The sequence below is a fragment of the Conger conger genome, chromosome 9 (assembly GCF_963514075.1).
Source record: "Conger conger chromosome 9, fConCon1.1, whole genome shotgun sequence".
In the NCBI taxonomy this organism is placed as follows: Eukaryota; Metazoa; Chordata; class Actinopteri; order Anguilliformes; family Congridae; genus Conger; species Conger conger.
In genome coordinates this window covers 57,913,237-57,926,318 of record NC_083768.1, presented here as the reverse complement: position 1 = coordinate 57,926,318, position 13,082 = coordinate 57,913,237, and the positions used below count along the sequence as shown (strand labels likewise).

Genomic DNA, 13,082 nt, shown 5'->3' with positions numbered 1-13,082 from the left:
TCCGCTGAGTTTCTCATCACGAATTGTGCAATACATTTGGGACATATTCGACTCAAAGCAGATCTTAGTTCCACCAAGGTTGTGTATGTTAGCTAGCTCACTCACTCCCCGTGTGCAGTTAACTTAGCTTTGTTAGCCAAATAAGATTCATTTAATGGGGGCTAAAAATCACACCTACTCAGCTATTTAAAAAGAAGTACACTATCAATAAATCAAACTTAAATAAACACTTGGTGTGCCAAAAAAGGCATTTTTACTTGGTTTTGGACCAGTTGCCACATCAATACGATTGTAGCCACTTTGCTCCTGATTGAACTGCTGAGAGCAGTTGCTTGGCAACGGCCAATGGGCCGTCATTTTTGTAAACAAAGCAGTCAACGGCAATTTCTAGTGCCAGCTGACTTTCATTTTCAACTGATGCTCAGGGTTAGATGTTTCAACCCGAATATACAGATGAGGAGCTTAAAGAGATTGGGAGGACATGGGAAAACCTAGAGCGGGCACAATTTGCTGAAGTTATCAGCTGGGGAAAGGCCCACCCAGTAAAAACCAGGTAAACGAAAACTGGTGGTTTACCTAGGTAATATGGATGTTTGATCACTTTTTTTTTCTTTTCTTTTTTACCATTGTAAACATAAAACATATATTTTTAATTACTATTCAGTTTATTTAATGTTAAGTAGTAAATTAATGTAAATGAAGTAGAAAATGAATATTACATTCATGTCTGAAGATCTGAATCCATTCAGTGTGACAAATATGCAATAATATAGTAAACCAGGAAGGGGACAAATACTTTTTCACAGCCCTGTATGTAATTAACGTTAAACAGGCGGAGTCGAAATGAATTTCATCTTTACATGCTAAGCGTTCCCTGGGCGTGCAATATAAGTCAATATACCATAAATATCAAAACGTATAACAGGCAACCTCCGTAATAGTTGTTTTCGGTTTTAATTAAGTTTAATCTGTTGCTGCAACCAGAACCGCAAAAAAAAAACCAAGTCGTGGTACAAAGTATTTAATAGCTAATGAATATACAGTGCGCATATCTCATCCTCCAAGTGCATTTACAGGAGAGTAGTCTTTGAACTGCCGTACCCACCACTCAGATGTATGTATTCTATTTGACAACTCAGCTGAGAGGAGTACCAATGTCACCCACCTGTTCCAAGAAACTAATATGCCTTGCGTTTGCCCAAGCTATGCGATTCGTAAATATCCGCTTATACTGCACTGTACGTTATGAATATTAACATATGCACTTTGAAGCTGGATTGATCAATGTCACTTGCCTTGATAGCAGAAGATAGCCGATAGCCGATTTTCTTGAGTACCTGCCAGACTTTGCAGATAGAATTCATTTAGATTAATTTGCCCAGGTCCGTCTTATTCACAACCATTAAGAGTAGATGAAACTGATTCTGATCTAAAAATCAGCGGCTGCGCGCGAACAGCGTCTGTGTCAGTGGCAAGGGAATACGAACTAGCTACAGGAACAGACAGGCAAATCGTTAACTAACTTACATCAAAATAAGCTTCGCAGAAAATGTAGCTAATGTTATGTAGCTGCTAGCTAAGTGCCTACCTACATATAGACTAGGCTACAATCGAAACTTGGGCTACAGACAAGCTGGTTAAATCGAAACCACCATTGCAGAGACGCCATGTTTAAATAACTATGTAGTTTGACAGTCAACTAAACAGAGAAGCTTTTGAAAAAGAGGGGACATTAATTAATTTGAGAACAGGGGGGTGTTAATGGCTTACGCTAGGAAATACACTGGCAAACTGATGACAAGACCGGATCAGCAACAATAACTTTCGAATAATCTGTATTCTACAATGTGTAGGCAGAGATTGTTCTGCCTAACTAGTAAGTATGTTAGCTAATGGAGTCAGCTAGACATGTGGTTAAACTGTAAGAGAATCGAGCTAGCTAACCGTATAGCTAACTAGATGTAACCCACTAGCTGTGGCCCATTAGCTAGCAACTTAACTCGCAAGCTACTGCCACAAGTCGACAATGTATGTTCAGCGGGAAACAACGTTGCTAGCTTGTCTAGCAACTTAGCGATCCAGGCTAGTTAACTAACTATAGACACGCTCTACTGCATGAAGCCATTATTGTGGTTTATAGTGGCTCGCGTTTAGTTTCAATTTTTGGACACATATAACTGCTGTATTATAAGGGCAAAAAACATATTCAGAAGACAACTTACCCGCTCGGGTCCACAATTCAGCCTCTGAACTTTTTGGCTCTGCAACAACTTAGACGTCGATTCGTTGCCAATCAGTAAACGCGTCGCTGATTGGCTGTCCGGTGTAGTTCTTCCTCGGTGGTGTTGCGGTATGCTCAACAAACTACTGTGTGTTGTTCGTCATTGGCTGACTGGTTTCGGTTCACAACAAAAGAAGACCATAACTAACCAATAGCGAAATGTTGGCCCAATTTTTTTGGGCAAGAAGTACTGCAGTTTTTGTCTACAATAAATCCCTTAATTTCAAATAGTGGAAATGATTATGGTAGGGGTTACAGAGTAGACCGTTGGAATATTTCATTTTGTGTTTATACACTTCTCGTTGGCTTGTTGCTGTAGCTGCAGTAGGAAGGGATGCGAATTTATAGCTGGTGGCTAACCTCAGACGAACGCGTGTTGGGGGGTAATAGATAGGTGTAACTTGTGGCCAGTGAGTGTATATTATTCATAGTAATATTAGTAATGCTACTATTGCTGTTTGCATGCCGTTTTCTTTTTGGGCTAAATATTAATTAATCAGTTGATATTGATGCTCCAAAAATTCCACATTTGAATCATAAATATTGATTAATGTAATATAATATATTTTGATGTTGATGTTCTAAAAGGTTAAAAACGTTTAACACTTTTCTTTTGAGCTCAAATGTGACTCGATTGTAGTTAATACATTCAAAATAGAAATTATACGTAATGAAAGCGGGGTTAGTTAGCACATTGTAGTATTAAAAGCATGTGAAATTATTAATATTAAGAAAAAGATCATATTAATATATACATATCCCATCAGGCAATATCATTTTAATAGTCTGGTCAGACCCTCCTATGCATAAAAGGGGCATTGAGGAGCCTATGCATCTAGGGTTAACAATATCTCTGACAATAAATAAAATAAAAACATTTAAAGCGTGGGATCTCCAAGGGTAATTTTTGAAGTTTATGAATCCTTATCCAGTGCCATTAATACCTATTCAACTTTCACACTCTCATGCTCTTATTGCAGCATATGATGACATTCTGAAATCCTTTTTTGAAAAAGGTTTCTGCATTTTACTCATGATTTGTCATATTAAATGGGCATTATTTTCAACCAGCCTTTTTCAGTGTCAGACATAACATGGATGAAACCATAAATAGCAACAAGATATTTATTTAAGATTTATTAACTTCCACAAAATTTCAGCAAAATAACAGTTATACCCCTTTTAAAAATTCTATTTACATGTTTTCTTTCAGCAGGACAAATATTTACATGAACGAGCAAATTGATGGGGCAGACTAGTAATCAGAATTCATACAACTGGGTAAAAAAAAAAAAAACACAGGGTGAAATATCCTGACAATGTTTCCTGAAAAAATAAAGTCATGTTTTCAGCAATATATGATACAAAATTCAGTGGAACCCAACCAATTCACCAATAGAATGAGTCCAATATATAAATGATCTAAGCGATTCTTTATATACTGAGCCAAAATCTGGCAATGGTTAAAAATAAAAGATTTCATATACAAATTCATTAAGCACATTATTAACACTACAATTAAATAACAAATGCATTAGTCATAACCAATAGGGGAGCAAATGGAAATCCTCAAGCAAGGGTCTGTCAAATCTTTCTTCATATCTGTAAAAGAAACACTGTTGGAGCAAAATGGTAGTAAATATTTTAACTTGTGAAAGTGCTTGTGACCAGTAATTAGTACTCATGGCTATAGGCATCTGCTGGTGTATTCATGTTCACATATCAATTAATATTGGTTTGTGTTAAGTTGCAGACCATGATAAGGCAGGAATGATTGCATAGCCAAACTACCCAGCATTCTTTCAATACAACCTGCTATTTTAATTGTACATTGTACCATCTGCAGAATTTAATACAGAAATGTGGCTAGTGTATTGCCTGCTTCTAGTAGTATTCATCTGTACAGCACATATCAACATGGCTTTTCAGTTCTTTATTAACCTCTATTAAATAATAAAAAACAGAATCAATAAAACAAAATAAAATAAAAATATATATAACACAGAGGCAAATAATGTTTTTACTTCAATGATAGAAAACACCCACCGTACAATCCTGAGATTTTTTTCATATTTTACTTCTCTTTCTAGAAAAAGAAAAAAAGGACAATAGTGGTTGTCAGTTATGGTATAATGGTTACTGGGCTGGACTTGAAACTCAGAAGTTACAGGGTCGGCCCCCCAATGGGCCACACTTGTGCTCTTGAGCAAGATTCTCAAGCGGAGCTGTTTCAGTATACAGGTAATCTCAGAAATTTGAATATCGTGGAAAAGTGAAACTTTCATATATTCTAGATTCATTACACATAATTTTTTTTATTATCTTGATGATTATGGTGTACAGCTCATGAAAATCCAGTATTTCAAAATATTAGGATATTACATCAGGCCAATCAAAAAAAAGGATTTATAATATGGAAATGTCGACCTTCTGAAAAGTATGTTCATCATGCACTCAATACTTGGTCGGGGCTCCTTTTGCACGAATTACTGCATCAATGCGGCATGAGAAAATCAGCCTGTGGCACTGCTGAGGTGTTATGGAAGCCCAGGTTGCTTTGATAGCGGCCTTCAGCTAGTCTGCATTGCTGGGTCTGGTGTCTCTCATCTTCCTCTTGACAATACCCCATAGGTCCTCTATAGGATTCAGGTCAGGAGAGTTGGCTGGCCAATGAAGCACAGTTATACCATGGTTAGCAAACCAGGTACTAGTTGTTTTGGCACGGTGGGCAGGTGCCAAGTCCTGCTGGAAAAGGAAATCAGTATCTCCATAAAGCTTGCCAGCAGACGGAGGCATGAAGTGCTCTAAAATCTCCTGGTAAAGTCTCCTGCATTGAGTCTGGACTTGATAAAACACAGTGGACAGAGGGCATGGCACCCCAAATCATCACTGATTGGAAACTTCACACTGGAATTCAAGCAACTTGGATTCTGTGCCTCTCCACTCTTGATGCACTGACTCCAGCCTCAGTCCACTCCCCCAAGTTCTTGAATCGGCTTTGCTTGACAATCCTCTCAAGGCTGCGGTCATCCCTGTTGCTTGTGCACCTTTTCCTACCACACTTTTCCCTTCCAGTCAACTTTCAGTAATGACCTTCTGTGGCGGGTGTGAAGGGTGTCAACGTGTGTCTTCTGGACAACTGTCAAGTCAGCAGTCTGATTGCCTGACCAAGTATTGAGTGCATAAATTAACATACTTTTCAGAAGGTCGACATTTCTGTATTATAAATCCTTTTTTTGATGTAATATTCTAATATTTTGAGATACTGGATTTTTGAGCTGTAAGCCGTAATCATCAAGATTAAAGCAAAAAAAAAAAAGGCTTGAAAGATTTCACTTTATGTGTAATGAATCTAGAATAGATGAAAGTTTCACTTTTTGAATGAAATTACTGAAGAAGATTTTTGAGATGCGCGTGTACATGCAGCTGTATGAATGGGGTGAATGTAAAGAGGTGAGCCGTGAGTTGCTCTGCACCTGCAAAAGGCCTGAAATGTAACTTACTTTGCCCTCTGAGTCTCTATCCGCAGACCCTATGGGAAAGCAAACACGAGGTCAGGTGTTATTGATTCTAATCACATGCTGAGTCATCTATGCACGACAACTCACTGCAAAATCCACCTGGGGCCAGATTGCAATCACTTTATTTTGTTTAAACAAAGTGTTCATCGTGCAAATGTATGAACATTTATTTAATTTTCGTTTTTTTTTTGTGTGAATTTTAACTTTTTTTCCCCTTTTTCTTCCAATTTGGTAGCCAAATGGTACCCTATCTAATCCAGTTAGTGTTAGCTGGGCATACACCACTTATGACCCCATCCCTTTGGCGGCCCAGAGGGAGAACAACACGCCTTCTTCAAGCCGTCTCGTCTCACAGCCCACGACCGTAACTCCGAGGTTCCCCCGGGGTGCATGCACGCGACGATCCCCACTACTCCCTGCTGAGTCCCTCCCTTGGAGCAGCGAGCCAATTATGCTGCTCCATGAGAGCCGGCCAAACTCAGCTTTTGGCAGGACTGGGAATCGAACCCCGGTCCTTGGTGTGCAACTGTCACAAACCGATGCCTGCATCAAGGTCCGTTACTTTAGCATCCACCGTGGCCCCCATATTTTATTTTGCTTTTAAATTCACTAATGATTGGCAGCATGCTTTTGACCAAACAAATCTTCCTGTCGTTGTGCAGGATAGGATCTTTCAGGATGAAATCTCATCTGAATAAAACAGGTCTAGTATCACTATTTGATTTCACTGGCTCGTTTTGCATAATGTTGCTGATCTGGGTTGCACAGGGAGTGTGATGACTTGGATGCATCCCATGGTTCTGTAGGTGCTGAGGGGGTGAATGGAGTTACCAGTGAGGGGGTGAATGGAGTTACCAGTGAGGGGGTGAATGGAGTTACCAGTGAGGGGGTGAATGGAGTTACCAGTGAGGGGGTGAATGGAGTTACCAGTGAGGGGGTGAATGGAGTTACCAGTGAGGGGGTGAATGGAGTTACCAGTGAGGGGGTGAATGGAGTTACCAGTGAGGGGGTGAATGGAGTTACCAGTGAGGGGGTGAATGGAGTTACCAGTGAGGGGGTGAATGGAGTTACCAGTGAGGGGGTGAATGGAGTTACCAGTGAGGGGGTGAATGGAGTTACCAGTGAGGGGGTGAATGGAGTTACCAGTGAGGGGGTGAATGGAGTTACCAGTGAGGGGGTGAATGGAGTTACCAGTGAGGGGGTGAATGGAGTTACCAGTGAGGGGGTGAATGGAGTTACCAGTGAGGGGGTGAATGGAGTTACCAGTCATGCCCAGAGTCCAGGAGACGATCCTCATCAGCCCGTACAGCCCAAGGGCCACTGCCACCATGGCCATAGAGTCCTCCACAGTGGGGCCCCGGAGCCCTGGATGAGAGCGAGGGAGGGAGAGAAAGAGAGGCCATTACCACTGTAACACACTGACATTTAATGCCTTGCCACATGAATAGTATACTTAAAATTATATCTAATTTGCTTTAAATTCCAACAAAGCTGTACATAAACATTATTTTTGCGGGTATTTGCGGGTGAATATATATGCAGCCAAATTCTTAGTGCGTAGTGGGGGGGGGAAACCCTTCCTCTGCATCAGTCAGAGCGTGAGCGTGTAACATGATCAAGACGCAGTTTTTAATTGGGCGCAGTGCTGTCTGACAGACAGGTGTGTGGCGTCGCCCACCTATGACGCTGAGAGAGACGCGGGCCCTCCTGGTGCCCCCGGCGTGAACTCCTACGCAGACAACCTCCCCGGCGCCGCCCAGGTCGACCCCGCCCTGTCCCACCTCCACCCAGGAGCTCTGGGTGAAGGTCCCGTCCCGGGCCTGTGTGTGCCCTGACACCCTCCCGCCCACCAGGGGGCGCAACTCTCCGTCTGCACCCAGAAACTCCCAGCGTAGTTCCAGAGGGAGGGGGGTGAAGCCGGATGCCCGGCACTGCAGAGACAGGGACTGGCCGGGGAGCAAGACCTGGGGGGTCGAGGGGGACACGGAGAGGGAGGGGGGCTCTGAGAGAGAGGGGGGGGGGGGGGGGGGGGGTTAGTAGTGTACACAGGAAAATAGCAGCACTGTATAAGATAAGGCATTTCACTACTGCCCGAGAGCCACAGGATGTGCTGCTTTTCATTCTCAACCGGAAAAACCAGCAACTAGTTCTCAACCAAGAAGGTGCCTGGGTTAAGTCCTTTCATTGGTCAGTTAAGCACTGAATAATAACAAAAAAAAACCTGAATGCCCAGCAGCTCAAGGATCTGGGTGGGCAACGTGTTTCCTTGCCTCACGCTCCCAAAATGTATTGCCAAGTCTTGGTCTATGGCGTTTATGACATGTTGGTTAAATGCTTGATGGGAACTGTATTGCAGTGTCTTGCAGGGCATGACAGAACGTTAAAAAAGCTTTGCTTTATAACCCTAGGTTTTTTCGCTTTTTAAAATTCTAAACCCGTGTTCTAGAACTCAGTTTCTTTCAATTACCAGTCAGTAGCCATTGTTACATCATCAGCATTAGAATTTTCAGATAAGAATATCTGAGATCTTGTACATCAAAGGGTTAACTTGGAAAATCAGGCAGGCTGCATTTGGATAGACCAGATAAAAGCAAGTGGCAGTCGGGACTGAGCTTAACGCCGTGAAACGTTCCCATCACTCTGCGCGCACAGAATGCGTCTCACGCACCTTCGACCTCCAGGTTGATGGACACCTGAGCCAGAAGATACGGCAGGTAGACGGAGCAGATATAAGTCCCGGAGTGCCTGACTTGAGCTTCCTGCAGGATCAGTGACGCATTTCCGGTCTGGTGCAGGGCGGCGATGTCCAGCTGCGCTCCTTCCTCTGTCGTCTGAGCCAAGCGGTCGTTCTTGCCGTCGTAGGCCAGCACCAAGCGCCCCTCGCCCCGGAACTGGTACCGCCACTCCACCGAAAAGCCGCCAGTGGTGAGCGGGGAAGAGGACTCGGTCCAGAACCCACAGTCCAGAACCACTGGAGCCCCCAGTCTGGCGCGGACCGACGCTGTTCTACTGAACACACTGACGATCACTGAGGGAGAGGATTCATTTAATTATTATTATTATTAATATATCCCATTTGTCTCCCCTTTCATTCTTAATTTTTCTTTATTATTACACTAAATCTTCTTTCACCATTTATGCTTTGGCAATATTTTGAATTTCATTCATGCTAACGAAGACAGAGAGAGATAAATCATACATATAAGCTAAAGCTCACGACGATTATTTGATCAATCCGTCGCTATCAGAACATGAATTACCGCTTGGCTTGTTGGTATTCGTCGGCGCTCTCATCACACTGGAAAGCGTCAGCTGTCCGTCAAGGCCCTGCGCGGAGACTGAGAGCCAATCAGCTTGCAGGTAAATGGGACTGTGGGCGGACTCTGTGAGCGGAGCCGCCCATTGGACCACAGCAGGATGAGGCAGGAATGGATTAATTTCACACTGCGGCTTCCTGACAGAGCCCTCTGGTGGACAAAGAGGGGAACTGCAAAAGGCAGCGCCAGGATCTGTGAGATAGAGCGACAGGACAGACATTATTACCACAGCGATCCCACATCGAGACAGCGAATCGCTCGTCTTAAGTGCAGCACGGATACGGACCGGTGACGTGGTAGATCCTGGCGGCGTCGATGTCTGCTGGGAGGTTCTTTGTCCTGGTTCCCGTGCTGACCGGGTCGGTTCCCACATAAAGCAGGGACTTCTCTTGGCTCATGGCAGCTGGAAAACCTCGACCCGACTTCTCCTGAACGAACCAGCACTCCAGAACTGGACAGGTTGCCCCATACACTGAAAGTGACGGATGGGCAGGTTAAAGTTTGTAGTGAGTAAAATAAACGAAAAATAAACTCGCCGTCCCCTTTGTTAGAATGTTCTCTTGGCACACTCCTTACGAGAAATCACGAGAAATGTGCCTTTTCACATGCAAAATAACGGAATTTCACGTTCCATTTTCACATTTTAAATATTCACAGGTCACAGGAAGTCGTGTAAACCTTCACTTTTTCTAACATGAACTACAATTTTCATGCGAAAACAAAATGACTTGAAGCACTACTTCTTCAGCGCACTCAGGATAAGAGCGTCTGCTAAATGACTATAATGTAATGTAATGTAATGTTCACATGTTTTTTTTGGAGAGGACATTAGGCCCCTTAAAACAAATTGAGCATAATTTCATCATACCTATTATGTCTGACCATGAGAAAGCCCTTTATGGCCCCAGTGCTACAAAACACATCATCAAGCTGGTTCCCCCACGACATCGGGTTCCTTCAGTTCTCCAATAACCTGCATACTTCCTTGGTTTCAATCAAAGAGCACCCCTGGAGTAGGGTGGAACCCAAGAGCACCTCTGGGGTAGGGTGGAACCCAAGAGCACCTCTGGTGTAGGGTGGAACCCAAGAGCACCCCTGGAGTAGGGTGGAACGGTCGGGGGGTTCACACTTTGCAGCGTGAATGTGTGGCCCAAAAGCCTACAGGATACTCTGTGAGCCAGCAGGGACCACAATCCCCAAATCCCTTGTTGACCCCACACTGCAATGGATTCAGGCTGTTCAAGGGGTCCCAAACGTTCAGAAAAAAGGGTTCCCAAAGGCTCCTATGCCTCTTCACAAAGGAACTACACTCAGTGAGCATGTTATTAGGTAGACCTATACACCAGCTTGTTAATGCAAATATTTCATCGGCCAATCGTGTGGCAGCAACATAACAGCATGCAGACATGGTCAAGAGGTTCTGACATTTGGTTTTTCAGAAATGTGATTTTGACAGTGGAATGATTGTTGGTGCCAGACAGGGTGGTTTGAATGTCTCAGAAACTGCTGATCTCCTGGGATTTTCATGCACAGCAGTCTCTAGAGTTTGCAGAGAATGGTGCAAAAAACAAAAAAACATCCAGTGAGCAGCAGTTCTGCAGGCAGAAACGCCTTGTTGATGAGAGAGGTCCATGGAGAAGGGCCAGACTGGTCAAAGATGCCAGGAAGGTGACAGTAACACAAATAACCACACACTACAACAGTGGTATGCAGAAGAGCCTCTCTGAACACACAACACGTCAAGTGGATAGGCTACAGCAGCAGAAGTCTCAAAAATAAGCCTAATAAATACCTAATATGTGCTCACTGAGTGTATATCTCGTGTAAGGGTTATATGTCAGGCAGAATGGTTCAATCGGGGAACCTTAACACATACCCTAGAGCAGGGGTCTCCAATCTTATCCTAAAAGGGCCGGCGTGGGTGCAGGTTTTTGTTTTAACCCAGCAGTAACACACCTGATTATACTAATGAACTAATCGTGGTCTTTAATCAAGACCTAGATGAGTAGAATCAGCTGTCTTAGTCCTGTGCTAAAACAACAACCTGCACACACACCGGCCCTTTCTGGATAAGATTGGAGACCCCTGCCCTAGAGGGTCCCATAAAGACCTAGAATGGCTTCCCTTATGGGTCCCCGTACCAGATAGGTGTACCAAATAAAGTGTCTGGTGTATGTAGCTATGACTCATATATTTTTATTTTTTAATTTTTTCAATTATTTTTGATATTCAAAACTGTTAGTTATTGACTGCCCATTTATTTTCATTTTCCTATAGGCTAGATACTGTTAAAGATGTTTTATTTTCTTGAAAAGCGTTCTATAAATAAAGTTATTACTGTTGTTATTGTCATTATTATTATTATTATTATTATTATTATTATTATTATTATTATCATTATTATTATTATTACATTATATTACATTACATTACATTACATGAAGGTGCGATGTCTGTGCTAACCCTGGTGGAAAATCCAGTTATGACCAGCTTGAAATACCAGCTACCAGCTGTTTCAAAACCTAGCTTGAGCTGCTTTTTCAGCACTGTTTTTCGAGAGTATGTAACAAACACAGTTGCGTTTCAGCACAGAAAGTCAGGTACTTTCCCTCTCCTCTCTCTCTCTCTCTCTCTCTCTCTCTCTCTCTCTCTCGCACACACACACACTCACAACATCATAAAATACATTGTCATATACAAATGTATGAATCTACATACGTAGACGCATAGTAACTATTTTCCAATGGTAAATGCATAACGGAAGATACGTGTTTACAGTGTGATTATAATTAGATGGAAAAACTTCACCTAATTGCATTGTAGCTCGCTCAGTGACTGATTCGCCAAATTCGGTGTTAGAAACTGTAACACAGCCTGTAAAGTAGCTTACAAAAAATACCAAATGGTTTTAGGCGGTGGACTTGTATCCTGTTTCCTGAGATGGTTAACAACATACAATACCAATTTTAAAACAGCACTGTCTGAAACTAGAAAGCAATCACACTAAGCATGCGAGTTGGGCACCGTCTTACCTTGCACAGCATAAGCAAAAGCAATTATGGACAGTTTGTAGATCGTCGCGAAATCTGTCATGATTGTCAGCGAATTTAACTTTTGTTGAGCTGCTGAAATGAGAGTTCAGTAGACTACCCAAGCGGCGACATCTGTGCGAAGCTCTTGTGTTGTCAGGTTTTCATCGCTCTCTACTTTCAGTTTGAAGACATAAATGAGCATGCGCGAATTGTCAAAACGTTTACCTTGTTTTGTCACGGCGATAGAGATTAAAATGAATGGGACGTTTACAGTGAATGCATTAATTCACATTTGTTCACAAAATGTGGCTCTAATTATTACAGGTCAGAACATGAATGCACCTTGTCGTCTACACAGCCTTTTATTTTGGTCCAAATGTCGACTATATTGTGTCCAGTAACTCGGCCATATTCTGGATTATTTTAATCGCATTCGAAGTTACAGAATATTAACAGCATTAAGGCACCTCCAGTGGTAGCTGAACGGAAATAATTTTCTAAGAGATTTTCTGACGGCGCTACCACCTCCTGCTTTGGGTAGGGTACCCGGCCTTCACCAGTAGATGGCGGCCTAGTATTATCCTCCACTCAACGGTGGCTATTTTAAATCACGTGATTTCTCAGAAACAGAACGCAAAGCTGCAACTTGATGAGAAGCCAGATGGGATATATGCCAAGGAAATCAGCTGGCTAGGTCCAGGCGATAAAGTGCTGGTAGTATACGATATACAATGTACTTCAATTCCACTCATTTCAATTAAGAATACAATAACACATAATTATGAAAACAGACCCCGTTCTAATTCACAATTACAACCATGTACTACAGTGGCTCCATTCATCGATGTATACTTTTTGTATATAGCCTGGGACCTTTCATAATCACGAAACTACACAACCCAAATCACACGCATGTTATTTAGCTGATGCT

General features: G+C 42.5%; 2 protein-coding genes across 7 annotated transcripts in view; both read right to left on the bottom strand.

The window, feature by feature from the left end:
- The window catches only part of daxx (death-domain associated protein), a 14,927-nt gene extending 12,572 nt beyond the window's left edge, over positions 1 to 2,355 (bottom strand). For 2 of the 3 annotated variants that reach the window (XM_061253409.1, XM_061253410.1), the window contains exon 1: positions 1,296 to 1,414. In XM_061253409.1, coding sequence (XP_061109393.1) covers positions 1,296 to 1,364 — 69 coding nt within the window. In that variant the 5' untranslated portion in view covers positions 1,365 to 1,414. Of the gene's footprint in view, positions 1 to 1,295; positions 1,415 to 2,222 lie in introns of those variants that run through there. The other variant, XM_061253412.1, reaches the window with a different exon arrangement.
- A 1,037-nt stretch (positions 2,356 to 3,392) lies between these two features.
- On the bottom strand, positions 3,393 to 12,604 carry LOC133137918 (tapasin-like). 4 transcript variants are annotated; one of them, XM_061256329.1, is made up of 9 exons: positions 12,152 to 12,604; positions 9,406 to 9,591; positions 9,063 to 9,311; positions 8,471 to 8,830; positions 7,481 to 7,804; positions 7,042 to 7,167; positions 5,785 to 5,813; positions 4,328 to 4,367; positions 3,393 to 3,897 (listed from the first exon to the last, which is right to left on the bottom strand). In XM_061256329.1, exons 1-8 carry the CDS (start codon positions 12,210 to 12,212, stop codon positions 4,356 to 4,358), a joined length of 1,347 nt encoding a protein of 448 aa, XP_061112313.1. In that variant the 5' UTR covers positions 12,213 to 12,604; the 3' UTR covers positions 3,393 to 3,897; positions 4,328 to 4,355. The 4 variants fall into 4 exon arrangements, with proteins under 4 accessions (XP_061112313.1, XP_061112312.1, XP_061112315.1 ...); XM_061256328.1 differs by having other exon boundaries at positions 3,393 to 3,883; XM_061256331.1 differs by having other exon boundaries at positions 7,066 to 7,167; positions 12,152 to 12,603.
- Positions 12,605 to 13,082: the final 478 nt, after the last annotated feature.